General features: G+C 35.7%; 1 protein-coding gene across 1 annotated transcript in view; it reads right to left on the reverse strand.

Annotated features, from left to right (window-relative positions):
• SNTG1 (syntrophin, gamma 1) overlaps positions 1-27,160 on the reverse strand; it is a 164,243-nt gene that overhangs the window by 136,200 nt on the left and 883 nt on the right. The window contains exons 2-6 of the mRNA XM_009889797.1: positions 22,849-22,983; positions 9,938-9,994; positions 2,763-2,820; positions 198-241; positions 49-90 (exon numbers count right to left, since the gene is read on the reverse strand). Coding sequence (XP_009888099.1) covers positions 49-90; positions 198-241; positions 2,763-2,820; positions 9,938-9,994; positions 22,849-22,983 — 336 coding nt within the window. The remainder of the gene's footprint in view (positions 1-48; positions 91-197; positions 242-2,762; positions 2,821-9,937; positions 9,995-22,848; positions 22,984-27,160) is intronic.

The raw sequence follows: 27,160 nt of genomic DNA on the forward strand, positions 1-27,160 counted from the left end.
CAATAACTACAAAAGACAAAAAGTAGACTAAAAAACAGAAAAGCTCACCACTTCTTCATGCCTGCATTTTCTCACATTAATTCCATTAATCTGTTATTAAAAAGATAAAGAGAAGGCTTACTCTACATTTCATAAGTATAGATTTCATTTCACTTTTCTACAAAAATATAAACAAAAGAACTTGCAATTTTACTCACCAATAGAATTGCATCTCCTATAAAGAGCAAACCTGAAAGTTCCGCTGAAAACAGAAAGCATATTTTTCACTCATTCCGTACAAAACAGCTGACATTTCATGTACATGTATTCCTATTTAATTTAAAGTTTTTACATAATCCTTTAAAAATTTAAACAAAAAACTTAATAAAAAACCCAACATAGAAGTTAAAAAAAAAAAAATTGGGATTTTTTTTTTTTTAATCCCAAAATATTGGCATATCAGTGTTACAATGAAAGAGTCTACCCAGCCCAAGTACAAGACTATGAAACTCACTAGCGCATTTCAGGCCATTATGGTGAGGTATGGCATACTTTTCTAAATAGAAAATGACTGCAGGACTAGGTCCTGTGTGCCTGTGAGAGATTGTTTCTTACGAACTCTGAGGAAAAAGCAACATGGAGACTCCAGAGTTACTTAAGAATAACAAACGTAACATGTAAGCTTTTACCAAAGATACTTTAGATCATGCATCTTTGATAAACTCAGTGGAGTATTCATGCTGGATAACACTTTATATGCTGAAGAGCTAGACAATCGGTATATTGTATAAAATTTCCAGCCCAAGTGAATTTGATTTTTAAAACAAATCTGTATCACATAAATCACAAGGGATTTAAAAAATTTAATTTTTTAAATTTTTAAATATTGGGCCACAGAGCTATCTGATGCAAATTTACTTTATGAATACACAAGAGATATAACAAAGATTAGCTGTCCATAAAGAAATAAATAAACTCTAACACAAGAACTAAAGAATGTTAACAGATTATATGGGATTATTTATCTATAGTATTACAAAACATCAGAGAAGACACTGTCTCAAAAAGACTAGAGTTGGACTTGATCCAAAAACTTTACTTATTTACATGAGTTTTAAAACTGGAATCAATATTGACATAAATTATGACACTCAAGTGCGTGTTTGAACGACTGCTCTTATTAGCTAGGGGTAACAAAGGATGCTTAAATTATTGGAGGATAGACATTCTGATTTAAGAATTGAATCAAATGTCACATTCATGTTTAGAGGTCCAAAGGAAGAGCTGGAGTCAATTGAGAGGAGGGCAGAACCAAGCCTGCAGAGCCTTGAGGTACAGGCTCTGGGTTGAACGGCATTGTCTGTATCAAAAAACCCTAGTGCAGACACATGGCATAACACTTTCTACACCCTAAGACAGTGCTTTCCTACACAAGAGATGTCCCTCAAAACTAGCTCTCTAAAAATCAGCAGTATTTTTATTGAACGCAGTAATGGAGATTATATCTCAGCTAGGTATTGAAGTTGGAAATAATGCATCAGCTGCTGCAGCAAAACATAATGACAAAAAATAAAAGAAAACAGTGCGTACTTTTGTGTGCTCAATTAAATGTAAGTCTATCTATCTTATTTTTCCTGCAGCACTTAATAGCATTTTAATAGCTAATGTAGGTGATACAAGCTACATTATTATGTATTACATACTTAAACGCATACTGCAAAGAACGGAGTCACAAGTGTAACTTCTAACCTTATTGCCTTCCTTAGGGGCTCATTCCATGCTACTATATAGTCTGCCTGCACAGAACTTTCATATCTGCCTTTCAGGATTGGCTTTCAGTTCTCAGTACGCTGATTCTCCTGTACCTCTCTCTGTCTATGTAGGTGAACATGAGATTTTTTTATGGTGGTACATTTTAACTGTGCAGAAGCAGCATCGTAGAATTATTGCATTACAGACGGAGGGAAATGCTCCCAAGTTTACCTTTCTGACCTTACACAAATGTACACAAATATACACAAGCATAACAGAGATATTAAATACACCATACTGGTACTGATTCACAACCTTCACCTATCATCATTGCACACATCATGAGCTGTTTAACCATTACCCATCTTCCTAGTACGTATTACATCATTCTAATAATTGGAAGACTTTGACAGTTAAAAACAATCCAGGGATTCAGCACCAGCTCTGCTTCCATTAAAAATAAGTATGGTTAAGCCCTTATGCAGTACCAGTTTTGCTATGAATGAGTTGCTGCACAGGCTTACACAGCACAGCATCTAATGTTGAAATAACATAGGGATTTATCAAGGTTCTGCCATTACCCACCCCTGTCTGAGTACCACCCTACTAACCAGTACAAAAAGATGTGCATTCTCTTCTTGTCTTACCATGCTTTAATGGGCAAACATTTGATCTGCTATAGCTTCCTGGCAATAACCATTTGGAAATAAAAGCCACAAAATCATTAACTTTTGTGAAATTTGTTAAATATTTCCATTCTCTAAACACTGTCCTATTTCTCTCCTTAAAAATAATGCTTTACAAAATCTTTTTTTAAGAAAAATCATGCTGAAGACCGTTTACAAAATATTCCAAATAGAAAATCTGTACTTCTTCAGAGAACAGTTTGGAGGAAGAGAGAGATCATAATGACATGGAGAGAGAAATGGTACACCAATAGCTGTTGTTGAACACTTGCTGAAGAACCTCAAGACTTAATCACCTTGCTTTAAGGAGCATGTCAAAACACAGTCTACTAGTCTGACACCCACCTCTTTGTTCTTTGGAAATCTTAGAAATGACCACTGGAATATTATGTTCTGCTCCACCCTGAAAACAGAATAAATGGCAATCTCGTCAGTCACTGGATATATCTTTTTGCTTAAAATCATATCTAACCCTTTGTCTAACTGCAGTTTTCAGAGAGAGTGAGAAAATAACTCTGTTTCTGCATTTCTCTCTCTTTTTTTTTTTTAATAGCTGTTTGATTGGGATTAATTCCTTACTGCCTTTCACAAAGGAGTTTTCACTTGCCATCAACAGCTCAAGAAGTGAATTGTACATTGTTCAAAACTCCACAAGACTTGAAGAAAAAGGACATCATAATGTATGAAATAGTGTCCTGCAAAAGCAAAACGGCCATCACACTACAATGGCAGCCACACTGTGACTACTTTGTTTTCATGCTGGCAAGAAACAGGTAAACAAAAGCCCAAGAAAAGCAAATTCGGACTTTTCATCTCAAAAGCAGCCTTTATTCATTCCCATCTCTGTCGTACAAGCACAAAGAGTGAGCAAAGCCGTGGAATAAGTAACCAGGAACAGAAAAAGAAACATTAAGAAATGGAACAGTAGGTGTCCATTAAATGTCGGGAAATAAAGGAGAGCTGGACAGTAATTCAACAGTTCGGCAGCAATTCAATGTTGTTGCTTCATTCAATTTATCCTGGTGGGACTGGAAACATTCATGGTGCTTAAGAATCAAGTATTAAAAAGAAACCTTAAATAAAAAGAAAATTTGAAGGAAGAGAAAGGCAAATATACACAGACACACAAATATTTTTTCCTTAGTAGAGAGCATCAAAGTGTAAGCCTGAATGTAACCTGCACAAATTCAGATCATCAGAAATGGCAGTCTGCCACACTCTAATTTTGCCTAGGAATTCTGGTTAAGAGTTTGCTTACTCTCCTCTTCAGGAATGGCTTTCTTAGGTCCAGGCATCCAGTGTCAAGGTGGGGAAAGGACTGACATGGGTATTTTGGCGGTCTAAGGAACAGTATATATCCCTTCTCCATGCAATAACCAGTTGTTTGAAACTAAACACGCTCCTGCACTCAATAGTTATTTCTGTCATGGAATAAAGATGGATTTCCTGCGAAACCATAGGGTTTTAAATAGGAATAAAGTTCCTTCTGTTTAGTGGCTATCAATGTAAATCGTTCTAAAAATACTGAGTTAATAGAGGTCCCAGTAATTATTAACGATCATATGTCTACAAGAAAGTTCTATTGGCATTGCACGAGATGACTGTTGACAAGCACAGAATGTACTGATATTTGTAGCATGGACTCAGTATTCACTCCACAAAGACCACGAGACTACCTTCAAGTCAGCCAGGCTTAGAGATGTATTCAGACTAAATAAATTGTAGCATTATAAGTTGCTGAATATTTTTCAATGATTTTCACCAGAGGAACAGCAACAGTAAAAGTTGGCTTCACTTAAGATAATCAGTTAAAGCTCACTAAATTTATAAGACTTAGCCTACACATTCCAGATTTTCCTTAGTCCCATGCACATTTAATTTCTTCCAAATTTTTCAAACAAACAGAAAAATAATTGCGTCGTTTCCCTGCCTAAGCCTCCAATGTTACACAGAGATTGCGCTATGAAGGACATTTGAAGCTCAGTGAAGGAGTGTAGGGTTTAAAGCTCAGCATAGCTAACATAGATGTTTTTTTCTCAGTAAAATGGCCTCCCTCCCTCCTTAGACTCAGGTCATCAGTAAAGAGGGAAATTACTGTTATTACTAAGCCAGCCTGCAATGCACACAACATGATTATTCCTCTCTCACTCACTATATCTACCTAAATCCATTTACAATGCAGATTTGAAGAAGCATTCAGTAATGTCCTACTGAAGAAAATGATCTGCTCTCACTGCATCCCAGTCTGGCCAGCATTAAGAATTCCTTTTAAATTAGTCATAGGAGGTGTTTCTGCTATTCTAAGAAACCAAAACTCATAATGGAAAGAGAAAATAGTTGACCACCTATCTATACCCAGTCATCAGAAGCAATTTGCTAAAAAAGCTGTATATATTCTGCAACACCTTGTCGAATACAATTTTAGATTTGGACTGCAGCCTTGCATCCTGCATCCTCCATACTTGATTCTCTGTCCTATAGAAGAAAGAGTCTATGCGTGTCTAAATTCTGGTTTTATAGGCTCAGGAGATACTCTGCTGAAGAAAGCCCTGGGAACAGAGGCCACTTTTCCATTGTTTTAAATTCTCCCTCCCTCTAGTGTGGACATGTAGTTATAACCTCAGACCAGAGGAGGGAACAAAAGCATGTCAAGTAATAGTGTTGAAGTCTTAACTGCTCAGACCTCTATCAAACTCTAACACCGATCTTTGTAATGCAAATTTTCTTTGTCATTTTTCCTTAAGCAGGCAAGGATAAGCCTGGAGTAAAGGTAGCTGGTGGTCCTACTAGAAGCAGCAGAGGAAGCTCTAACTACTGGCAGCTGTTTGAAGCTCACTGTCCTGGATGTTGGCCATTACTGGTGGGAGGTCACCCACACCTCCTTCCAAAGTGCCGCATGATACAGTTCTAAAGATTTTTTCTTATTGCAGTTTTTATGTATGAGTTTTTTTTCTGAAGTTTTAGTTGTATGAAAAATAGGGCAACTGAAACTAGTAACTTTTATTGACAAATCCTGGTTTTGTGTTTGGCTCCAAGTATAATATGAAAATTACTATTTTGTTTTCCTAAGCAGAGAGAGTCTATAAAAAATTAGACCAATTGTTGGACTTTAATATCCTCAGAGTTAGACAACATAGAGGACATTTTTATTTCTTACTAAAAGGCAACATTTATTCCACTAAGAAAATGGACCTGTTTGTTTGAGCTTTTGTTTTAAGGTCTACTGGCACAATATGGCTCAAGTCTATGAGGATAAACTGTCTTCCCAACTGAAAAAGGGTGACTTTATACATGTTGCCTATTGGAAGCAGTCCACGTAAAGCTCTGAACTGTTTCACGGACTCTCTTAGAGAATACTAGTTGGTGTAAGCCAAAACAGTGCCAGGAATCATGCCAGTAATTAAACAATATGGACAATAATGTGCCAATGTTAATTGGCACTTTTAAACTTTCCCTTTCGATAGAATAACGTAGCTGGAACCAAAATGCCACTTCCAAAATGCATTCAACACCAACTTCTGCAAGTACACAAGACTTTAAAGATGAAAAGATAATTTTTTAAACTAAAAGCTACATGATTCATCTATTAACAAAAGTTTTCCAACCTTTTTATTTTATTTTCCTGTTGTTTCAATTTGAAACACAAAGAAAATGTGCTAATAAAAAAATATCGCAGAATGAATGAAGAGAATCATCTAAGTATATACATAAGTGTGAGCAGGACAGGTGTGCATGCTTGCTTTAGAGATTTTTTTGATCAAGTCAAACTTTGAAAAGTCAAACTGAATCCAGCAGGTCTGTGATGCTGTTCACCATTTAAAAAGAATAATTAAAACAGAGGTAGGAAAATGGCACTGTAGAGTCCCAGTAGCCAGGACTCTGGCTCTAACTGCAAACCTTAATTTCTTTAATCGACTATCAATTTTATTGTCTATGTCTGCAAGAACACTACGCTCCAATTATTGAGAAACATGATGTTCTTTCAGAAGTCATACACTTAGCAGCTTCTTGTGTCAAATCTCTGCATCTCAAACTTGTTAAAGATGTGATAAATAACTGAAATACTACACTACACATCAATTTCTACATCTAAGTCTATGGCTATTCCTTCATAAACACCAGTTTATTACTGAGGGCTCTAAATAGGCTTCAGAAATTAGAAAATAATTCCTTCTGAAGAGTAAAACAGATCAGTTCCGCTTCAAATTCAATCACACTTTTACCATTAACTTCAGTAAAATGAAGTTTTAAGTTTGGATCTTGTGTAAAAATCAATTTCACAAGCAGGTTTTATTAACAGTCAGCTGAATCTCTGCTTTTACAAATATAGTTGGAGCACCCAGATTATAACAGAAAGGAAGAGAATTCCCTGCACAGAACAAGTCACCAAAAGATAACTGGACAGTTTCTTTTGGAATCATTAACATTTTGACCTTCTGCTCTTCTGGAAAAAAAAATAAAATCCAAAGGTCCAGAATACTTAAGCTGGGATAAGACACTTCCAAAATTTACTCAAGAGAAAGTTAAAAGGTGACTTGATCGTGTGAGATTTCTGATAGCATATGGGTGTTTAATTTAGCAGGAAAAAGGCATGATAATGCCCTAAAATGCCAAAAACTAGAAAAAAATTTATCAAAGCACAAGCAAATATTTTAAAGTGGGAGTCATTAATCACTGTACTGCTATAACTCACACCTCAGACAAACTGCATCCTCTGATATACACCACTGCCAGAATGTAAATCCTCAGAAAACCCCCATCTTTAACTAATATAAGAGTAGTAAGACAACAGGAACTACTGTAGCATGTGAGGTTGTGGGAGAGAGTTGCTGAAACAGGGAGGAAAGGTCTCACTCCTCACTCCTACAGGGTGGCTTGTACACCTCTACTTTAAGGCACTAAAACAAAACAATGACTTTTCTATTTAAAACTAAAATAAATGTAAGTCCTTTATTAAAGTTCAAGAATCTTACAAGATAAAGCAAAAAACCCCAAAACACAGTAACAAACTGTTATTTATCTCCAAGAGGAAGCAAACATTGATTGAACAGCACCTTTAAAAACAGAAAACTGGCACTTTTCAGAATATTTGGAATTAACATTGACACTTCATGGCATGCCTAAAAAGTCCATTACAGTGAGTCTTCATAAAGTTTGCCTACCAAACTACAAAAACATTAATTTATGTTCCGGTTCTAAGCTGTTTCTTACTACCAGCTTAAAATGATAATAGCAGATTATATTAAATAATTATTTGTTTTATGTTGTGTTTGCTATCCAATGGCTTGTTAATCACAGAATCATAGAATCACTAAGGTTAGAAGGGACCTTTAAGATCATCAAGTCCAACCATCAACCTACCCTGACAAAACCACCTCTAAACCATGTCCCTGAGCACCACATCTACCCTTTTTTTAAACACCTCCAGGGATGGCGAATCCACCACCTTCCTGGGCAGCCTATTCCAATGTCTAATAACCCTTTTAGTGAAAAAATATTTCCTAATATCCACTCTAAACATCCCCTAATCTTTCTTTTTGAGAATGTAGGATTATTAATAAAGGGATCTAGCAAAAGAGGTCCTATGTTCATTGTTTTTTTTTAAATAAATAATTTTAAAAAATAAATCATACTGCTTGATACATATCGACAGAATATCCTAGTACACAAAATTCTACTCACCATTTTCATTATCTAACCTGCACCATCCAAGTTTCCTTTGTTAAAATAGGTTTTCTATTTAATGTCATTAAATGATATCTTTTCTATTTAATGACATCTGTTGAAGGGATTTCTTCACCTAACTGTTAGATATTCCAAAAATTAAAAAGAAATTATTTATTTGCACCTGAATTTATGTAGCTTCACATAAAACCTTTATTTGTTTATTCACAAAAAACCTAGAAAACGTTTGAATAAAATAATTTAACTTAAAGCCTTTATTTGCAAATTCTATTGCAGTTGCTTCTAAGACACTTGATATAGCTTTTTATTGTTTTTTTTTCTATTGAAGCAGGATCTTAAACAAAAAAAAAAAAAAGGAAAGATTGAATAAACAATCTGTTTGAGCACTTTTAAATACTTCTGCAACTTCCAAAAATTTTCTTCAGAACAATGGATATCTTGCTTTAAAAATTTAAGAATATCTTGCTCTACTAATTTAAGAAAGACTATTGCACTTTCTCATTTAATTTATATTTCTCAATGATTTTTTTTCTACAATGTACCTGATACTTAAGTAATGTGATTTTGAGCTTGTCAGCAATTTTAACTCTAAAAGATAATCCATTGTAATATATGTAACTAAAAAATCAATTTCATTGACTCTTGATGAGATTTGCTCTCCAAACCTCAAAAGTCCTTAGTGTAACCAGTTACTTCTTATCACCAGCTAACTAGAACCTCATTCACCCATATACCTGATTTTACACTGAAACGCATTACTTCGTCGTTATTCAGTGACCTGTAACCTATAATGATATTGGAGGAAAATAACTTGTGTGCTGTTGACTAAACTCATGAGAAACTTTGCCACAAAACAGTAATTCGTTTTCCTTGAATAGGGATCTTTAGTGGGTCAAAAGCATAACAACAAGTGTACCAAGACATATTTTAAGAACTACTATTTCTGTTCAGCAATATTCTTATCAATGACAACACAAATGCACATTAATCCCTCTTCTGAGTCACTTCCTATAAGGTCAGCTCTAGCAGATGTTCACAGGAAAGTGTATACTTTCACTTTATACGCATAATTTAAGCCTCTTTGCATTCATGTGAAGTACACTTCACTTGTTTCCATAGCTATCTTGAGACTGAGGACTGCTGTGTTTGGAAGATAAAATTAATGTTGTGTTGTCTACACTGAGATTCAAAGCCAAGGTAAGATTTTCAAAATCATAGATTATGATGACAGAATTGATTAACCCTTCCTCCCTCTCCTCATCCCTCCCTCCCTCAAAAAGGATCACCTACACTCACATGTGTTCTTAAATATTACTGAAGAAAGCAAAAATATGTAACATGATAAATTGCTGCCTTTGCTTGATCTACAACAAAATAAACAATAGGAGAAAGCAATAACACTTTCTGTCCTACTAATGAATTGCAGTGAATTAATGTGATATTCTTTGTAAAAGAGAATTGATGATGAACTTATTGGCTGTTCCAAGTGCCTGCCACTGTAATTTAGCTTTCATTAATAACCACTTAAATTAGAGTGCTGTTGAACAAAAGTACAGTCTGTGCAGTTGCAAACACTTTTCAGCTCTCATATCAAATCTTATTACAGAGTTGCTCAGCTTGAATCTTAAGGGAATGATCTTTCCATTGCCTTCCATTCCATAGGGCAGTGTAGTTGCTGGTTGCCTACTGTGAAAGTATCTAACATCCTAGAATGTGTTTGCTGTCTTATTTTTAATCCTCTAAAATACAGTTTGTTTTCTTTAAAACAAATATTAACTATATATAAAGACACTTCTTGTGTAACATGAAATAATAGACCAAAAAAATCATCCTACCTTTATACTTAACCCAAATCCTCCTACAGTCTGTCTTCTAATTGTTACTGTTCTTTCCTAGAAAAAAAAAAAAAAATAAAACCCAAGTTTTGTTAGATTCAATGTTTTGCGCCATAACATCTATATTCACACTTCAATAAGTTGTTTCTGTGCTTCCATCCTACATTGATTTTTCCTGTTTTAATAAACTTGTGAGTTCCTGAATGCGAAAATCCCATGAAACCTATGCTGCAGAGGAAAATGACAAAGTTTGGAAGAAAAGCAGAAGTCCTGTCTCAAACAAAAATTTGTTTGTTCAATTAATACCATACTAGCAAGTACTGCAATGCAATAAGAACAGAACTATAGAGTTTAGCAGTTAGTGCATAACACATGCATTTGAGAGGTCTTAACCTCTACTAGTCTTAAACTGGTCCCATATGCAGATTGAGCATTACATGCTGAAGCACATAAACTGCACTCCTGTAGCACATTTTTCAATTAGTTTCCTCCAAAAGGAATACAGTTTGTGTACTCCAAGACCACTCAGTGATGTGAACCAAAGCATGGTAAGTGCACATCATCATACAGAAATTCATTTCAAAGTACAGTCCTGATCAAAATAATAAAAAAAAAAAATACAAACACATCCACTGTTGACCTCAGAGCTATGGTTTAAAAATCATAACCAATGATTTAAATGGTGCTCTTACAGTCAGAATTATTTAAAACAACCATTTTCTTTTCCTTTTATTGCTCTTCCTAAAATTTGTTCTGTAAAAACCGTGGGCTAGTATCTGTCCTAGACATGAACATTTACAAAAAAGAGGGTTTTTTTTCTAGTCTGTCTTGTTGACTTTATTCCCAAAGATCGTTTAGAACTAGTCACTTTCGTTACTAGCACTAAAAAATCTTAGTAGCAGATATACCATATGTCCAGATACAAATACAAGGAATATATAGATTTTTTTTTTATGCCCTCTACATGTGATCTAGATTTTATACTCATTTTGTTAGATGTATTGCAAAGCATAAGTCTGCATATATATCTTATCTATACATGTTAATATATATCAGTACAATCAGCATAGATTGCGAGCATCAGTTGGGTTTGAATAAATCTCTCATCAGAAACATACCAGTGACAGAGGGGATGAAATAACTTCAGAGATACTTTTTCCTCCTCACTTCATATATAGAAAGAAAAATAAAAGGATGTAGGGCTACAATATAAGAGTTTTGGAAAACTGATATTGCTGAATTTGGGGGAAAATCCAGTTGTCTTCTTTCTTTTCCACATTTTTGATAAATATGAATTGTGTAACTGCAGAAAAAGCAAGCATAAACTAGTCCAGTGTTTTGGATGGCAAGACAAAATGGGTGGGCTAAAATGAGACTTTCCATTAATTTATTTTGGCTAATGCTTGTAAATGTTTAACCTGAGAAACAGGTACATAACTTTGCTGTTAAATGCCCAAACATTTCAATTTATTTTTTTTTAACATCTGAAATGTATGAAAAAAATACACTCTTATATTTGTAACCCAAAACATGAATGTGTAGCATGACAATAGAGGAATATATGGCTATCTTGTTTCATCCATATGTTTCTGTGCTGTTCAGAGGGACCAGAGGAGCCTTCTCGTCTCTCAACTCACACCTTGTAGGAAGAAACTTTCATAATGAAGTTCCTGGAAACTGGGTTCAGTCCACAAAGTTTTTTCACTTCAGGCCACAAACTGTATTTAGAAAACTTTTTGTCTGACCAGCAGTTTCAGCCGCAGGTAACGCTGCAGACAATATATTCAGGATAAACTAATATAGGCCACAGTCTGATGTGTGGTCTAAAGTGAGTTTAGAGAAACGAGCAGAAAACTGTCAGCTGTGGCTCCACTGGTAGCTGTATTTTTCTTAACTCCATCTCATTTCCAGCTCCAGCTTGTCTTCAATATCTAGTTAAGAACAGAAGCTTGACTTGTACACCCCGGTCAATACATTATAGTATTTTTGTTATACATGCCCAAATCAAATAGAAAATACTTGTGTTACCTGAGAAGATCTTGAAAAATAGCAACTTGTAATAAACTGGCTTGACAGTATTACATTAACCATGAACGGAATAAAGAATATCACACTATACAATTAAATTTCAAATGAAGTAGTATGCTCAGTGAAAACATAAATCTTCATTAAAATTTGTAGTACGTGATATGTCAGTAGTCACTGTAAAGTTTAAATAGTGGCATCTGAACATATTCTAAGCTTGAGCTATGCTTTTAAAAAGCCTAACAGAAAGCTCTCCTGCAGAATACATCTATCCTTGTTGTTGTCTTTTGTAGCACAACACACACACAACTAGCCATATAAAAGTATCGATAAAATATTTTTTCTGGTTTTCAGTCAAGTGCAGGCAGAGCCAAGTGAGCCCTGAAAACAGCTGATTTGGGGTATTTTGTGAGCTTACTGGTACTGTCAGACAGGAAACTAGAAACATTTCACACTGGAGTTTGGCACTACTTTTTCAGAGAAAGAAATGCATGTTTCAGAAATACCTTGCTCGCACAGCAGATTACTAAATAGACAAAACTGTGTAAAAATAAGCAAAGGGAACAGAAAAATTTCAAGCAACTGTAATTTTCCAGCACAACAAAATGTATCAGAGGGTTTCATCTGGTATTTTCTCTAGGTTCTTTTCCATCTCTACTGAGACTAGACATTAAATATTTCAGGTCTGGACTGTTACTGAACTGAACTTTAAAAACATATTGCAAACTAGATCCACCCAAGTGATGCGTTATGTGTAATGAAGGGATTGCATTGTATTTAACATAGGCTAATTCAACACACTTCTCAGTCTCACAATAAAGAAATATTACTCTGGTGTATTTAAGCGTACAGACTTACATATTCTTCACAGCATGATAGCTAACAATTACAAACACGCAAACAATGATTTTCAAAAATACAAATCAGAATTACATACGAGTCATATATTTCATTAGTAAATCATCAATAACCACCTAGTCTGCAATCGCAAACATCACATAAACAATATAGTGAAGCCACTTTGCAAGAACTATCAGAAGCGTCACACATTTCATACACCAGAATTTTGGCTTAGGATCAGGTACCAGCTCTGATCAGCTCCTCTTTTTTTTTTTTTTTTTTTTTACCCAGTTGTTTAAAAGTAAAATGATAGCACTCATCTAACCACAGTGAATCCATCTAAAACTGAGCCATTGGTCAAGGCAAGTTTTCTCCTGTAATCAGTAAAGGAAAATAAATACATTCAACCCAGGTGAGTCAAAGCAGGTGCCCAAGTCAGGTGATAATCATCTTCATGCTATGCCCTCCATTGAGTATAGAGCCAGGATGTCAAATTTGACTTTGGAAAGACCAATTCCTCCCTTTAGAGTTGCAAAGTAACTTGAATAAGTATTTTGATGGCAGATACCAGCTTTGAAATGCTTTGCCAGAAAACTCTTTTATCCGACTAAGTTTTCCTTTGTGACTTGCATGATTTGCATGTGACTTTTTGTATGTGACTCGCAAAAAACCCAAACGAAGCTTCTTTTTCAGTGCCATCTTCAGCCAAGGTGAACTGAATGAATCTTGTCAGCATAGCATTATATCTTAATGTACAATAATAAGTTTAATAAAATGATTAATACAATAAAGAAGTTTGAGCAGCAAACTAAAACAAATTATTTTGTTCTGATGTCTTTAATTAGCATTTCAAGTGAACAATAACAATAATTATATGCTTTTCACTGGTCTAATAGCTTTAAGTTCTTAAAATGCTTTACAAAGATTTATTAATAAAATATGGTGACAACTCTGGAAGGCAACACATTTCATACCAGTAAAGAAGTGCTCTAAGTATTCTGATCGGGCATTTATGCTGTTCCAGGTTAAAGATAGTGCTGCTCCATTGATTCCAACTATCTGCCTAAAAACAAATCTAACTAAAAATCTGTGGCAGAAGTATATTTGTCTATTAATATTTTACTTAGGTTTGCTTTCCCCTCTATTTGCACAGGGTAGTATTCTACGACTGAATTTGCAATGGTTTTTCAAATTCCAAAAGCAACTTCATCTCCATGTTTACAAAATAAAACTTGATTTTGATGAAAAGCTACTTAGTTCAATACCAAGACTACACAAAATGTCATGTGAGCTTGTAATTCCACTATTGCATTTTTTATCTACATTACACCAAACAGAGGGAAAGTTACAGCCCCTAGTATCCCTAAATGCAACATCCAGAGCAGAGTTTGCAAAGGTGTTTCCTGGAACAGAACAAAAGTAGTTGTAATTTTATTGAAAAACTCAAAGCTGCTGCCAAGCTGTCAGCATTTTCCATGCCTCTAACTCAGAAAATTCCTCATCCACACATATGTTCATTGACTGGAAAGGAGAGCTAAGAGTTTTGTCAAAAAAAATCTTCCTCAGAGCTATGCAGTGAAACAGAAGCAAAGATTTTGAGGCTTTTGGTAAAGAGGTATTAAAATTTCTCCTTAAAATCCTTATGATCTTCTTGAGACAAAAGACGTCATCTTAAATGAGATTAGAAATGAAGAATGACCATGTGAGCACGCAGCAACAGTAAATAAGAAAGGAAAACACAGAATCCTATGTTATCATTAACTATTAACATTTAGTCAAGAATTAATGTTATTTTTGACAGTTAAATCTTAGGGCACAGTAAAGATTCAAATATTTCATATTGATTGGTATGTGATGTAAAAGAAAGTTTATAATTGCTTAACTGACTCTTAACAATAACGATTAATTAGTAATGCTTTCAAATTATTTATACTCTATAATATAAACCAGTAATCTAATGTGATCTAATTATTTGTCTCTACGAACGTAGTCAAATAACAGTTGAACAAAAGGATGAAGAAATGTTAAAAGTCTTGATAAAACTGAGTTAACAGCCTGTGAAATGTCAATATTCCATTACTCAACCTTTTTACAAGGATATAAATATTACATTTTCAGTTTGGGACACTGATGTGTCTGGTTATTCATCTTACAAGAGTGAAGGTATGAAGAATTAATTTGTCTAGGTCCAGACAGAAAATGAGACCTCTCTGTTCACTGTGGATAGAACAGACACCAAGGTACTGTACGTATGGAAGAACATGGAAAAAAGCTGAATGGGTGCAGAACAAAACAGTAGGTGGGAAAAGAGGAAAAAACACGGAGAGGAATCTACAATAGCACAGTGACATGGAAAAATGTAGAGAAAAAAAGGAGGGAAATGTTAGAATATAATTTTTAAAATGCAATAATGAAATATAATCAATAAATTGTCAGCAACTTCATAAATCAGCCTGTTAACATTTCATGCGACAATACCTTCAAGGCCAAGCTCTCATGTAGTTTATCAATTATTAGTAATCCCACTACATTTTGAAATAAGAAAATGTCATGAGAATTTTTTTTTCATTGCATTGTTTCATACATTTTCATGAAGGGAAGTTTTATATTCTATTTTTAGTAATGCTTTATTCTCTCTTCCTGGCATTTATTCAGATGAATTGACATAGGCAGTCAAACTTTATACTCATTCTGAGTGCCACATGACATCCTTGTCTCTAAATGGGAGACACATGGATTTACCGGATGAATCATGCAGTGGATAAAGAATTGACTGGACAGTCACACTCAAAGAGCTGTGGTCAACAGCTCAATGTCCAAGTAGAGACCAGTGACGAGTGGTGTTCATCAGGGGTCAGTATTGGAACCACTGCTGTTTGACATCTTTGGACAGTGCGATTGAGTGCACCCTCAGCAAGTTTGCCAACGACACCAAGCTGTGTGGCGAGGTAAATATGCTCGAGGGAAGGGATGTAATCCAGAGGGACCTGGACAGGCTTGAGAAGTGGGCCTGTGCAAACCTCACGAAGCTCAAAAAGGCTAAGTGTAAGGCCCTGCACATGGGTCGGGGCAATCCCAAGCACAAATACAAGCTAGGTGGAGAATGGACTGAGAGCAACCCTGAGGAGAAGGACTTAGGGTGTTGGTTGATGAGAAGCCAAACATGAGATGACAATGCAGCCTAGAAAGCCAATCATAAGAAGTGTGGCCAGCAGGTCAAGGGAGGTGATTCTGCCCCTCTACTCTGGTGAGACCCCACCTGGAGTACTGTGTCCAGCTCTGGAGCCCCCAACATAAGACATGGACCTGTTGGATCGAGTCCAGAGGAGGGCCAGGAAGATGACCAGAGGGCTGCAGCACCTCTCCTATGAGGACAGGCTGAGAGAGTTGGTATTGTTCAGCATGGAGAAGAGAAGGCTCTGGGGAGACCTTATAGAGGTCTTTCAGTACTTAAAGGAGGTCTACAGAAAAGGTGGGGAGGGACTTTTTATGAGGGAGTGTAGTGATAGGATGAGGGGTAACTGAAAGAGGGCAGATTCAGATTAGGTGTTAAGAAGAAATTTTTTACTCTGAGGGTGGTGAGGCACTAGAACAGGTTGCCCAGAGAAGCTGTGGATGTCCCAACCTTGGAGTTGTTCAAGGCCAGGTTGGATGTGGCTTTGAGCAACCTGGTCTAGTGGAAGGTGTCCCTGCCCACAGCAGGGGGGTTGGAACGAGATGATGTTTAAGGTGCCTTCCAACCCAAACCTTTCTATGATTCTGTGATTCTATGATAAAAGACAGAGGAGACAGGTTAGTCACATTTCTAGTTGGAATTAACAGTGTTAACAAGATTTGCCAGCAGACTTGCTCGTCTGCTAACAATTTCTGTCATGTGATATTCAAAGCTGGTCTCTTTATTTCAGTTCCTTATGCAACTGGAGAAGGTTAGCAGCAAGGTATGGTGGCAGAACGCCTGGTCAATTGGAAATCCACCTTCCTCTGCAGTCCTGTTGGAGATTGAGGACAGTAAACACAGCTATGTTGTGTAGACTGTTAACACTGACTGGAACGAGCAAGAGCACTCAACCCTTTTCTAGTTCTCACTTCAAATGTTCCCAGTGCTACAGCATATGACTAAAAGCAGAAACATTCACCTAAATATCTACTTATAAAAATTCTACTCCTAGGCATGATTTATTTCAAAAGTACTGCATTTCTTAATATAGAAATAAAAGAGAGAAAAACACAAAACCAAAGTCAGTATAGCTCTGAATTCTCACTAGGCTTGGTAATGAACACTCTCTGTAACTTCGTGAAAGCTGTAGTTTCCAGCTACTGCTCACATCATATACTGACATCGATCAATGCTTTGGATTCTCCAAGTGTTTTCTGGTTTGCAATATTTCTCTTCCAGTGAGAAAAAGCTATTCTGCTCTTTCAAATTTTGCTGTACAAATGGCAGTCCTGTGTTTGAACCTCAGTAGATTGCTATGCTTTTTATTTTTAAGCAGCTGCAGAAAAATAAGTTGGCTTAACTTGTCCCTGAATAATCATATTTACATCTATCAGTTCTAGGTTGTCACTTAAAAGCTGTCCAGATTGGCAGGAGAAAAAAAAAGTTACCACCATCTGATAGATATTTGACGACTTCTGTGAAAAAATGGATTCACTCCACTGAACAGGTGACAGATACCAACACGGTAAAAAAAAAAAATCACCATTCTTACTGGTAGCTCTGTGACGGTAACAAGAATGGAAAGTGCTTGAAAGGTGACCTATCTGTTCACATATTTGCAATTCTCTTCAGGACAGAGAGTTTCACTTCGGCATCACTCATATTATTCAATCACGTATCAGAATCAAAATAGTAAATAAATACAGAAACAAATACAATACAGAAAAGAAATCAAAACCATATGTTTACTGTTTTAAGCTTTTCACTTTTTCTTCACTCATTTTTCTACTCATTAACATTACTAACGTTAATTGAACTTGTTTCACCTGGCCCAAAATATATGAAAAGAAAATTTTAAACTCTCAAAAAACAATAATCCAAGGTAACAGATTTAAAACTCACTCTCAGGAAGTCTCCAAAACTCTAAAATGTGCAAGCAAGGGAAATGTAATAACTTCGTCTGAGCGCTTAGGCAAGTCACAGTTAAGTGATATGTTCTGAATTTAAACTTATAGTTTAATAATAGCTTTATCATTTAAATAAAAAAATAATGAAAAATATGCTATTGTGCAAAGTTTCTAAGTTGAAACACTATCTCTAACACGATTTTGTAGTACCATATGGACTTTCTATACAGTTATAAATCTTTCAACACACTTGATTTCACAATAGCAAAAGGACAACTTTAAAAGTGAGATATAACATGTTCTTATCTTTACAAGAAACAGAAGAATGATTGTGTGATTAATAGTGCCAGAAATCAGATCTGGCCACAGTTCAACAATTTAAGTCAGTGTTACTTTCTGATCTTGGAAAAGGTGTTTATTGATGAATTTTTTTTCCTCTATCAAAAAACCAATTACAGTCCACAGGTTACATCAGATACATCTGTATGAACCTCAGTTAAATCCTTGGACAAACACGATACTACTGTGGGAGCTGTTGCTCCATAAATTCACAAAATGTGCGTTCACTTTTTACTAGTATTGAAATGATGAATGATCTTCTAAAAAATCTTAATTAAAAAAAATCCTGAAAGAAATCATTAATATTTAATTAAATAACACGTTACTATACAGCACCGTAGAATTACATTACTCGAAAGAAATGAGAAAAATCTATATCTTATCACCAAGTGAGTTAGCAGTATTTTGGAATCTCTATGACTTTTTAACAGAACTTTTAAGAAAACTAGGTGAAAATGCAAACTGTCCTTGTAGCTGAACTTAGCAATTTGCCAGCTGCTCACAGTTCATTTTCAGTCTTTTAGAAAAACAGTAGCTAATTCAAATCATCCATCTTGTCATATGGTATGTTGTCATATCCTTGGTTTATGGATCTCACGTGCACATACACTCTATAAGAAAAATTTCTAAGTACAGACTATTAGAAAAATTTCTCAGTACAATCAGCAAACAAATAAAATCTATTAAAGAAAAGAAGGAAAAAAACATGACTGCCTAGACAGATAAACTACTTTTCTAGATAAAGCACAATAATCCTTTTACTTTAATTTCAGATGTTCATGAAAGGTGATGGTAATTGCGAGGATTAACTCTAAAATAAAAATTTTGATTCTGGAATTCCAAAGATTAAAACTTTTTCCTAGGAATAACCTACAGAAGAGTCACATTTCAGATCAGACATGCCATATCTTAGGTTATCCCCCCTCCCATCATAACTGTCAGCAAGGTCAGTATTAGGCTGTCCATGTTAGTCCAAGCTATTGAGCTATAGGTCTAAAAAGACTGGGGGTTGCCTTATTGCACACTGCCATCTGTAACACCATATAGCAAACTTTTGTGAGTATTATTTCATGTAATTCAAGAAATATGTTTAAAAGGAATATTCTACACTTCTGCCACTAATACTGATGAAGTTCCTACATGGTTTAATTCAGCTGTTTTCAGGGAAATTCTTTTTCAGATGAAAAGAGTAAAAAACATAAGCATTCTGCACCACAAGTAACTGACATGGAGATTTATGATGATTATAATGATAAGAAAGCTATCTGCTGGCAATACCACAATTATGAAAAAATATTTTGTGAGGGTCCAGTACTTTAGTGGAGAAAAAGGTTTACCTGATCTAACAGTCACTGGTCTTATCTTCCAATTTTCCCACAGAGAGACTTATGGCTATCTTCAGCACACAAGCTACTCCAACTCAGGCATACACTTCCCATACTTTAAAGCCTCTCTACAGGCAAGGATTTAATTCAGATTAGTAAAGGTACTGCCTTCTAGGCGTTGATTTTCATAAAATGTTCTCATCTCACTTTTGGTCATTCGCACTGGAGTTCAAATCTATGTCAGATATCCACTAGCAGCACAATGCAGAACCCACTATGTTTCTGTCTCTTGGAATGCAAGTCTGTCTTGTTGCATGCATAAAGAAATCTCTGTAATACTTATTGATGCAACTGATGCTCAAATTTACATCTAATCCATGATCGTTTGAACGACCTTTGATGCTTTATGGAATTGCTACAAGTACAATCACTGCAGGACCCTGACTAACACTATAATTTTGTTCAGCCTGCTAAAGAAACAGTTTTTAGGTTTTTTAGTGTTTTAGTTCTTTTTTAGTGTTTAACACTGTTTATGTTGCTTATAACCTTTTACGCACAGTATTCTCTTACTCCAAACCATATACAATGAAAGAGGAAACAAGGTTCCCTTGCACCTCTTCATTTTTGGGAAAGTAGAACTGTTTTCAACCAAAAAGGAAGCATTCTAAATTAAGAACTAGGTCCTTATCCCATGTACTCACATTAAGCAGCACCTCATTCCTAAGGAGCCATTGATTTAATTTAGATTGTTCCACAGGATGCAGATCAGGATAGCGCTGGAACGTTAAGTGCCTGTTTAAAGTCTGTCCTACACAGAGGAGCATGCAAATTGATTCAGACCCAACAAACAGAAGAGACACTGTTCTGAACTAGAAACATAGTAACAGCCTTTTGTTCCTTCACAGTGCAGAAGTGAATAAGTAAATCCTTATAATTAAATTATTTGAAGATTATTTATTAAAACACATTAAAAAGAACCTTTACTGTAGCTACTTGTCTGTAAAATTTAACAACACTATTGTTCCTCAGTTACAAATATTATTTTTATTCTTTAGACTTTATTCTATGAGGCATTCAATGTCAGTTGCTAATGAAAACACTTGCTCCTGTTCTGTAGAATGCATGTAAAAGAAAAACAGATGTGGTCAGTCATCTAGAATGACAGAGGGAACATAACGAAATCAACCAAGCAAAGTAAAACATACAAAAAACCAACCAAACAAACAAACAAAAAAAGAAACCTATTAAATCAGGAATAAAAATGAGGAAAAAATGAAAAAAAAAACAGGAAGCCCGTGGGACTTGTCTCGTCATACTATACAATCAAAGCATATGATTCCAGATGATTTAAATGACCTGTGACAAAAGGACAGTTAACTGTCTGTGGAATGCCAATCATCCTTAGTTGGAATGAACCTACTGATTCAAGACCTAGCTTTAATCCCAGAGGAAATCAGGGTAAAGTGCTCAAAGTCACTAGTCTAACAATGACAGTTCCAAGAGAAAAGAAACTTCTCATCACCACACTAATATCAATCAGTTAATGAGTTATGCATTCAATATGCAAATAAGATGGGGGGGTGTAATTGGTGAAGCAAATCATCCACTATTTTCTACAGTGTCACTGCAAAACTTAAGAGGGCAGAACTGTAAGAGAAAGCCTTGCTGTGAAATGGAAAAGAAATTAAACATGCACTTCATGAAGACATTTAAATAACAAGTTCAGAAGTAGTAATAGATATTACAGCACAATAATGAAAGTCATATTTTTGAGTGATAAAATCTGTTACTAAGAATTATATATCGTAGAGATATCAGACCCCAGAATGGGGTTGGTAAAGTAATGGCGCCACAGTGTGTGTTGCTATATGAACAACTATAACCTGGGTTTGAACTCATAATTTCTTTCTGTATGGGCTGCTAGATGTCCTGCATGTTGAGGAACAGGAACAGTAAGGTCTAATTGGTAAAAGGAGCATCTATATTCCATATAAATCACAGAGACCTGTATTAGTAAATTGTATTTGTACAGCATGGAACTGTCAAAAACTAATGTCAGATTTGTCATGCAAATAAACCCAGCCTTTATGGAGACAGTGTAGGCAGTGTGTTCCTCTTGTTTCGGAGAAAAACTCAGAACCATTCTCCTTGAGATGTTCCTAACAGTGAGATGGATTCTCCTATATGCTTTCCATTAATCTTCCACACTGTTAGCACTGCTAACATTCTACCAATTTATTTCTGGTTTCTTCTTTGAATCTTTTTATTGTACTTGCATTTAGAGATATAGGGATGTGACAACAGCAACAATTAATTAATAAAACAGACAGACATAATAGCAGTCACATAACATTTGCATAAACAGATATTACACTACTATGCCTCACAAGATTTAACGTGAAATCCTATGATAATTTTATTTAGCTCAAAGGGAGAGCAGAATGTTTATGATAGTTCCCCATAAATCTTAAAAATATCTCTACAAAATATAATTACAGTATCTATAAAACTGTCTATAGAAATGAATAGTAAATGGTTTCTATTATTTTTTTATCTTTCTTCTAGAATTAAATAAAAACTCAACATTATCGTAGCTCCAAAACCTACAATATTATTCTATATAGCATTTTACAGATCTGCCAAATAATTGTCTACAAAGCTCAGTTTCTTATGCACAAAATTTAATATGATGCTTAAATAAGAAAACTGACACATCATGTAAAAACAGTAATACATAAATCACACTATTACACTGTGCCAGCTGAAGTCCATCTTTATTAACATGATGTGCTGGTAAAACTAGTGACCCTCGCAGCGTGGACTGGCAGCAAGCATGAAGTCTGGTGGTGTGCTACCATATGAAGCAGCCAAAGCAACAGAGGATAGCAGATGATTCCTCTACCAGCAGAGTCCTGCCATAACAGTTACCCATCAACTGTCTTATCAACTCCACGGACAATACTCAGATATGTAAGTACATTGAGATATCTGTATTCACTGCAAAAATCACTGCTTGTGTCATTCCTATCACATTCAGCAGCTCCAATATTCAAAGGTGAGTACAGAGAAACAACACTGTAGCCATGCACATAACTTATTAATTATCTTATTGCTGTTGCTTAAATGAGTATTGCTAAGATTTACCCTCAAAAGATGATCTGTTAAAATAGACTTAGTGTTAACAGTATAAAATGAAATATCAAACTGTGGGAGTAAATGCATACATATGCGTGTGCACGCGTGCGCACGCACACACACACACAGAGAATTTTTGCTTTGTATAAAGTACATCTTAAAGAAAAAATAAAAACTACTTACACCAGAATAGAAAGGCTCACCAGACACACAGATCACATCCTGCTCCTGGATCATCAAAATATCTTTGGCTAAGTGCAGTCGCACTTTGAAAGGCTCCTGGTTACCATCCTGCAGCAAACAAATCCCTGTCTTTGTCTTCAAAGGAAGGAATAAAGAAAAAAAGTTTTCTCAGTTAGCACTTTGCATTTCTAGAAGCGGTATTTTGAAACAAAATAGCTGAGAGATAGGCACAGTTACCATAAATACGCCAACAAATATCCAAAACTATTACCAGTGATCATTGTATTTATTTCCTGCGCTCAGACTACAAGAGAATGACGGCTACAGTGGCAATTAGCAAAAGCAGATTTTGCAATAATAAGGTGCTATTCTGCCTGTGATAAATTTGTGTAACTCCTTTCAAATTGCTTCAGAGCAGCTGCTGCGCTTTTTCCATGCTTGTATTAAATTATGACAACTCACTCGGACATGAAATAAAAGCTGATCTTCCACATATTACACCAATTTTGACACAGAAATACATATAATAACACCTCCAAACTAGCCAGATGTGAGCACTGACAGCCTACATGAACCTGTTGTGGGCTTTTCCTGATCTGTAAGCATAACATTGACATGCTTTTATGTTCCTTCTCAAATGACAATGCTGAAGTTAAGAATAAAAGAAAAGAGATCAAAGAATGCAACCTCCACCAGTAACTTACTTCTTGCTCCACTTCTGTATTTTATGTTTATGGTTAGAGATCAGGAATTCTGTAGGATTCCTCAAAATACAATAAGTGTCTTTCCAACAATTTAGCAGTGTCTTTGTGATAGAACGTATTTGTGGTAGAACATACTTTTTAGGGCATTACACATAACAGGTTTGAGCAGTGAAGAAGTCTGCATGTGTAAGTACCTGCAGTATTTAATAATTTTGCCATGAAGACTGTGTTGAAAATAGCACTCTTTATAGCACTTCATAAATGGACAGAAGTCATGTTGGTAGAACATTTTTGGTACAAGAAATTTGTAATTTACCAGTATTAGATACCTGTACCTATTTGCATATATACAGATATGTATGCATGCATGTATGTATCTCAGAAGAAAATTCATACATAAAAAGTATTTAAAATCTTGGACTCATCAGTGTCAATAATAAAACTTCCATTGTCTTCATTCAGGTCAGATTTCAATCCACTGTCTGTTAAAAGTTGGCTTGAGAGATCAAGGAAACAAAAGTCTTGCTGTGAACTTTAACTGCCAAGGTCAACCTGGCTGAATCTGAGGGCTCTTTCTCAGACAAGAGTTTAAAAGAGGATTTGGAAGATCTCCCCATAATGTGCTCTGATACCTTACATCCATAGCATGGAGAGAACAAACACAAATATGGAACTGACAGTAGGCAACTGGCAGAAGAAAAGTTTAAATTGCTCTCAAGAGGCTTTAACAGAGGTGGAAAGGTCGAGGACAACCTTTAAATAGCTCTATATAATGTTCTCCACTGGCACTCTGTTCTGTCACTTCTGCTCCATGCTAAACACTCAAACTTAGGAAATTGTTTTCCCTGGAACACCAGTAGCAAATATGTATAACTCAGCCATAACTTCAAAAGTGGGTCTGATGTTGGCTTTATTCTTTTTTAACTAAGTAAGAAGAAGAAAAGATGAAGAGTTCTGCACACTGAACTCACACTGAGGTCAGTGGAAGCTCTGGTCAGAAGACATCATACAGCCTTCTTCTAGTATTTAGGTGTCTTTTTTTTAAACAGGATGAGATAGAAACTGATTGACATGGACAGACAAATCAAATAAACGCATCACAAAAGGAGTTAGGTTTTCAGTACCACCGAAAAATTCTGTCTCATATCATAGATAAAATGTTATGACATTAAAATAAAGAGAATGTAAAATAGTTAAATTCCCTTGGTCCTCTCTTTAAAACTTCTGCTTTACAGTCTAAGATGACTCCTCTTTCAATGGAGTTATGAAGTAAGCAGTGACAATGGAAGTTGAACAAAGTGGGACCAAAATAACTGGTCAAATAAAAGGGACTAGCTTACAAACATCTACCACTTATAAAATGCCTTTCTGTTGTGGAAAAGTCTGCAGTCGTGTCTTTCCTCCTCCCTGGATAGCTGGCAATGGAAAAAATTCTGCCTCTGACACACTGATCATAGTAACTCTGCTTTACTTGACTGCACATTTCTGATTTGGTCAATAACTCTATAAAATCTCCAAAGAGTCTTTCTGCAAAAGCTGAGGGGCTTTTTTGTGGGAATTAGAGGCACATAACCATAGCAGACACAATTAGCCATTAGAATAAAATTAAAATTCAAGTTGTTTTCTAAATGCATGTGAGATGAGCTTATTCAGTCTGAACAAAGAAACCAAACTTGGGAACAGCAAAATATTTTGGCCCTTGGAAAGATTGATCTTACACACTCAAGGATCTTATTTACATCAGACACTAAAATGTAATGAACCACTTCACTGTTGTTGGGCTTTAGCAAAGCTGGTTTATGATACAGTACAAAATTAAATCTTCAATTATACTACCTCCTTCACTCTCTTACCTGAGAGCAGCATTAACAACCATTTAAAGGAGAAGAATGTAGTTCACTTTCATTAGATAAGCTCAAGAGAAGTCCTTGAGAACAAAGACTGAAATTTAATTATTTCACTATGTTTCTTTTTTGTCCACTGAAATTTCTTTTTTCTTCTCTCCTCTGCTCCCTTCAAAGCATCCAGTAAACAGAATCAAATAAAGATATGAGCTCCTGCATCCTTATCCAGAGCTGGGACTTAGGTAAGACATCCTGTATTTATGCTGTCATGTAAATTACTGTGCACATCAACATTTTTCATCCATGTGGCTCCAGTAAAATTATTCTGGTTGAAGAGAGATCACCTGCCTAGCCTATACCCCTGTTATCTCTTACATTTGAAGAGCTTAGATAGTGTGCATGTGTGTGTGTGGATGAGGTGTGCGAGTGCGGGGTTGTGGCTGATGTTAGCTTTAGTTCCCACTATTAATTTTTAAGACATTCCAAGAGAGGGTGTGCTAAAACTTTTCCCTTCAAGCCTTCTACCTTTCACTGGCAGAGGGCTCTGCCCTACCCCTGACTTACAGCAATAAAACAGCATATGGCACATCAGCCGAGCTACCGTAACTGTCAGTGTGAGGTCATGCAAGGCATCCTCTTGTGTTCAAATGTTCGATAAACTGCAACATCTTACAGCAGACATGGATAGAGAAGCATAGTTCGGCTGATAACAGTTTGTTAAGCCAATACACCTTGACTTCACATTTGAGCCAAAATTACCAGGAACATTGCCCTGCTTACATTTATACCATCCTATTTTTTATTTTATTTTTTTTTTCATCCTATTTACAGAGTTTGGCACCTGTTGTAAAGAGGGCAATAAAACTGTTTGAAGTTGCACATGTTTATAAGGTGGATGAGGTAGGCTAAGGAATGGATATGGAAGCAGTACACAGTGGTGAAAAAATGAGTTTCCATACGGGAGAGGAGTCAGTGACTTCGAGCAAAAGCAGTGATGAAGGAAGGTCTAAATCATCTAACCGACAGACGCAGTGAACGTTGCACCTGCACAGCACTGCCTCTGTCATCTAACTCTACACCTTTTTAAGCGGAGTTAGACAAGAATACTGATGCAGCAAGAGCTGATGTCCTTGGCAGGAGTTTAGAAACTGCTTACCGTTCTTGAACTACAAGAGGGGCTGAAAACTGATCCCTCTTTGCTTTGCCACACCAGTCTGTGTTGAACTTTCTGCCTCAGATCACTATCAGAGAACAGTACAGGTTGGCAGAGCCCTCCAGGCAGACTGCCTCTACAAAGAATATGGTCACACTGAGATCATTGTTAGCAACACGGCCAATAAGGCAGTGAAAAAAAGGCCGTTTAAAAATCTTTTTCCGTTATACCTGCACTTACAGCACATTGTCCACATTGGCTGTGTATAAGATCTGGCCTTAATAACTTTTCCAAAAGGAAATTTAGAAACACTTACATACCATAAACAGCTTGGTGCAATATATAGGGCCTTCACAAATATCTAAGATATCATTTCAGAGGAAATACACAAGAAAAGTACAGTTTATACCCTTATGCTAGCAGAAAAGTCTCTACAAAACATATACCAAAATTAATACTGTATGAGAAACATCTTTAAAGCTACCTATTGATTTCAAAGTCAGTTTCCTTCAGAAATTCCAACATAAATGTTTAATTTATCTGATCTAAATAAGGCAACTGGCAGGTTTTCTGTTGAAGAATTATTTTGCTTAAATTTTTCCCTATTTGTT

The sequence above is a fragment of the Charadrius vociferus genome, unplaced genomic scaffold (assembly GCF_000708025.1).
Source record: "Charadrius vociferus isolate BGI_N301 unplaced genomic scaffold, ASM70802v2 scaffold8, whole genome shotgun sequence".
NCBI classification, from domain to species: domain Eukaryota; kingdom Metazoa; phylum Chordata; class Aves; order Charadriiformes; family Charadriidae; genus Charadrius; species Charadrius vociferus.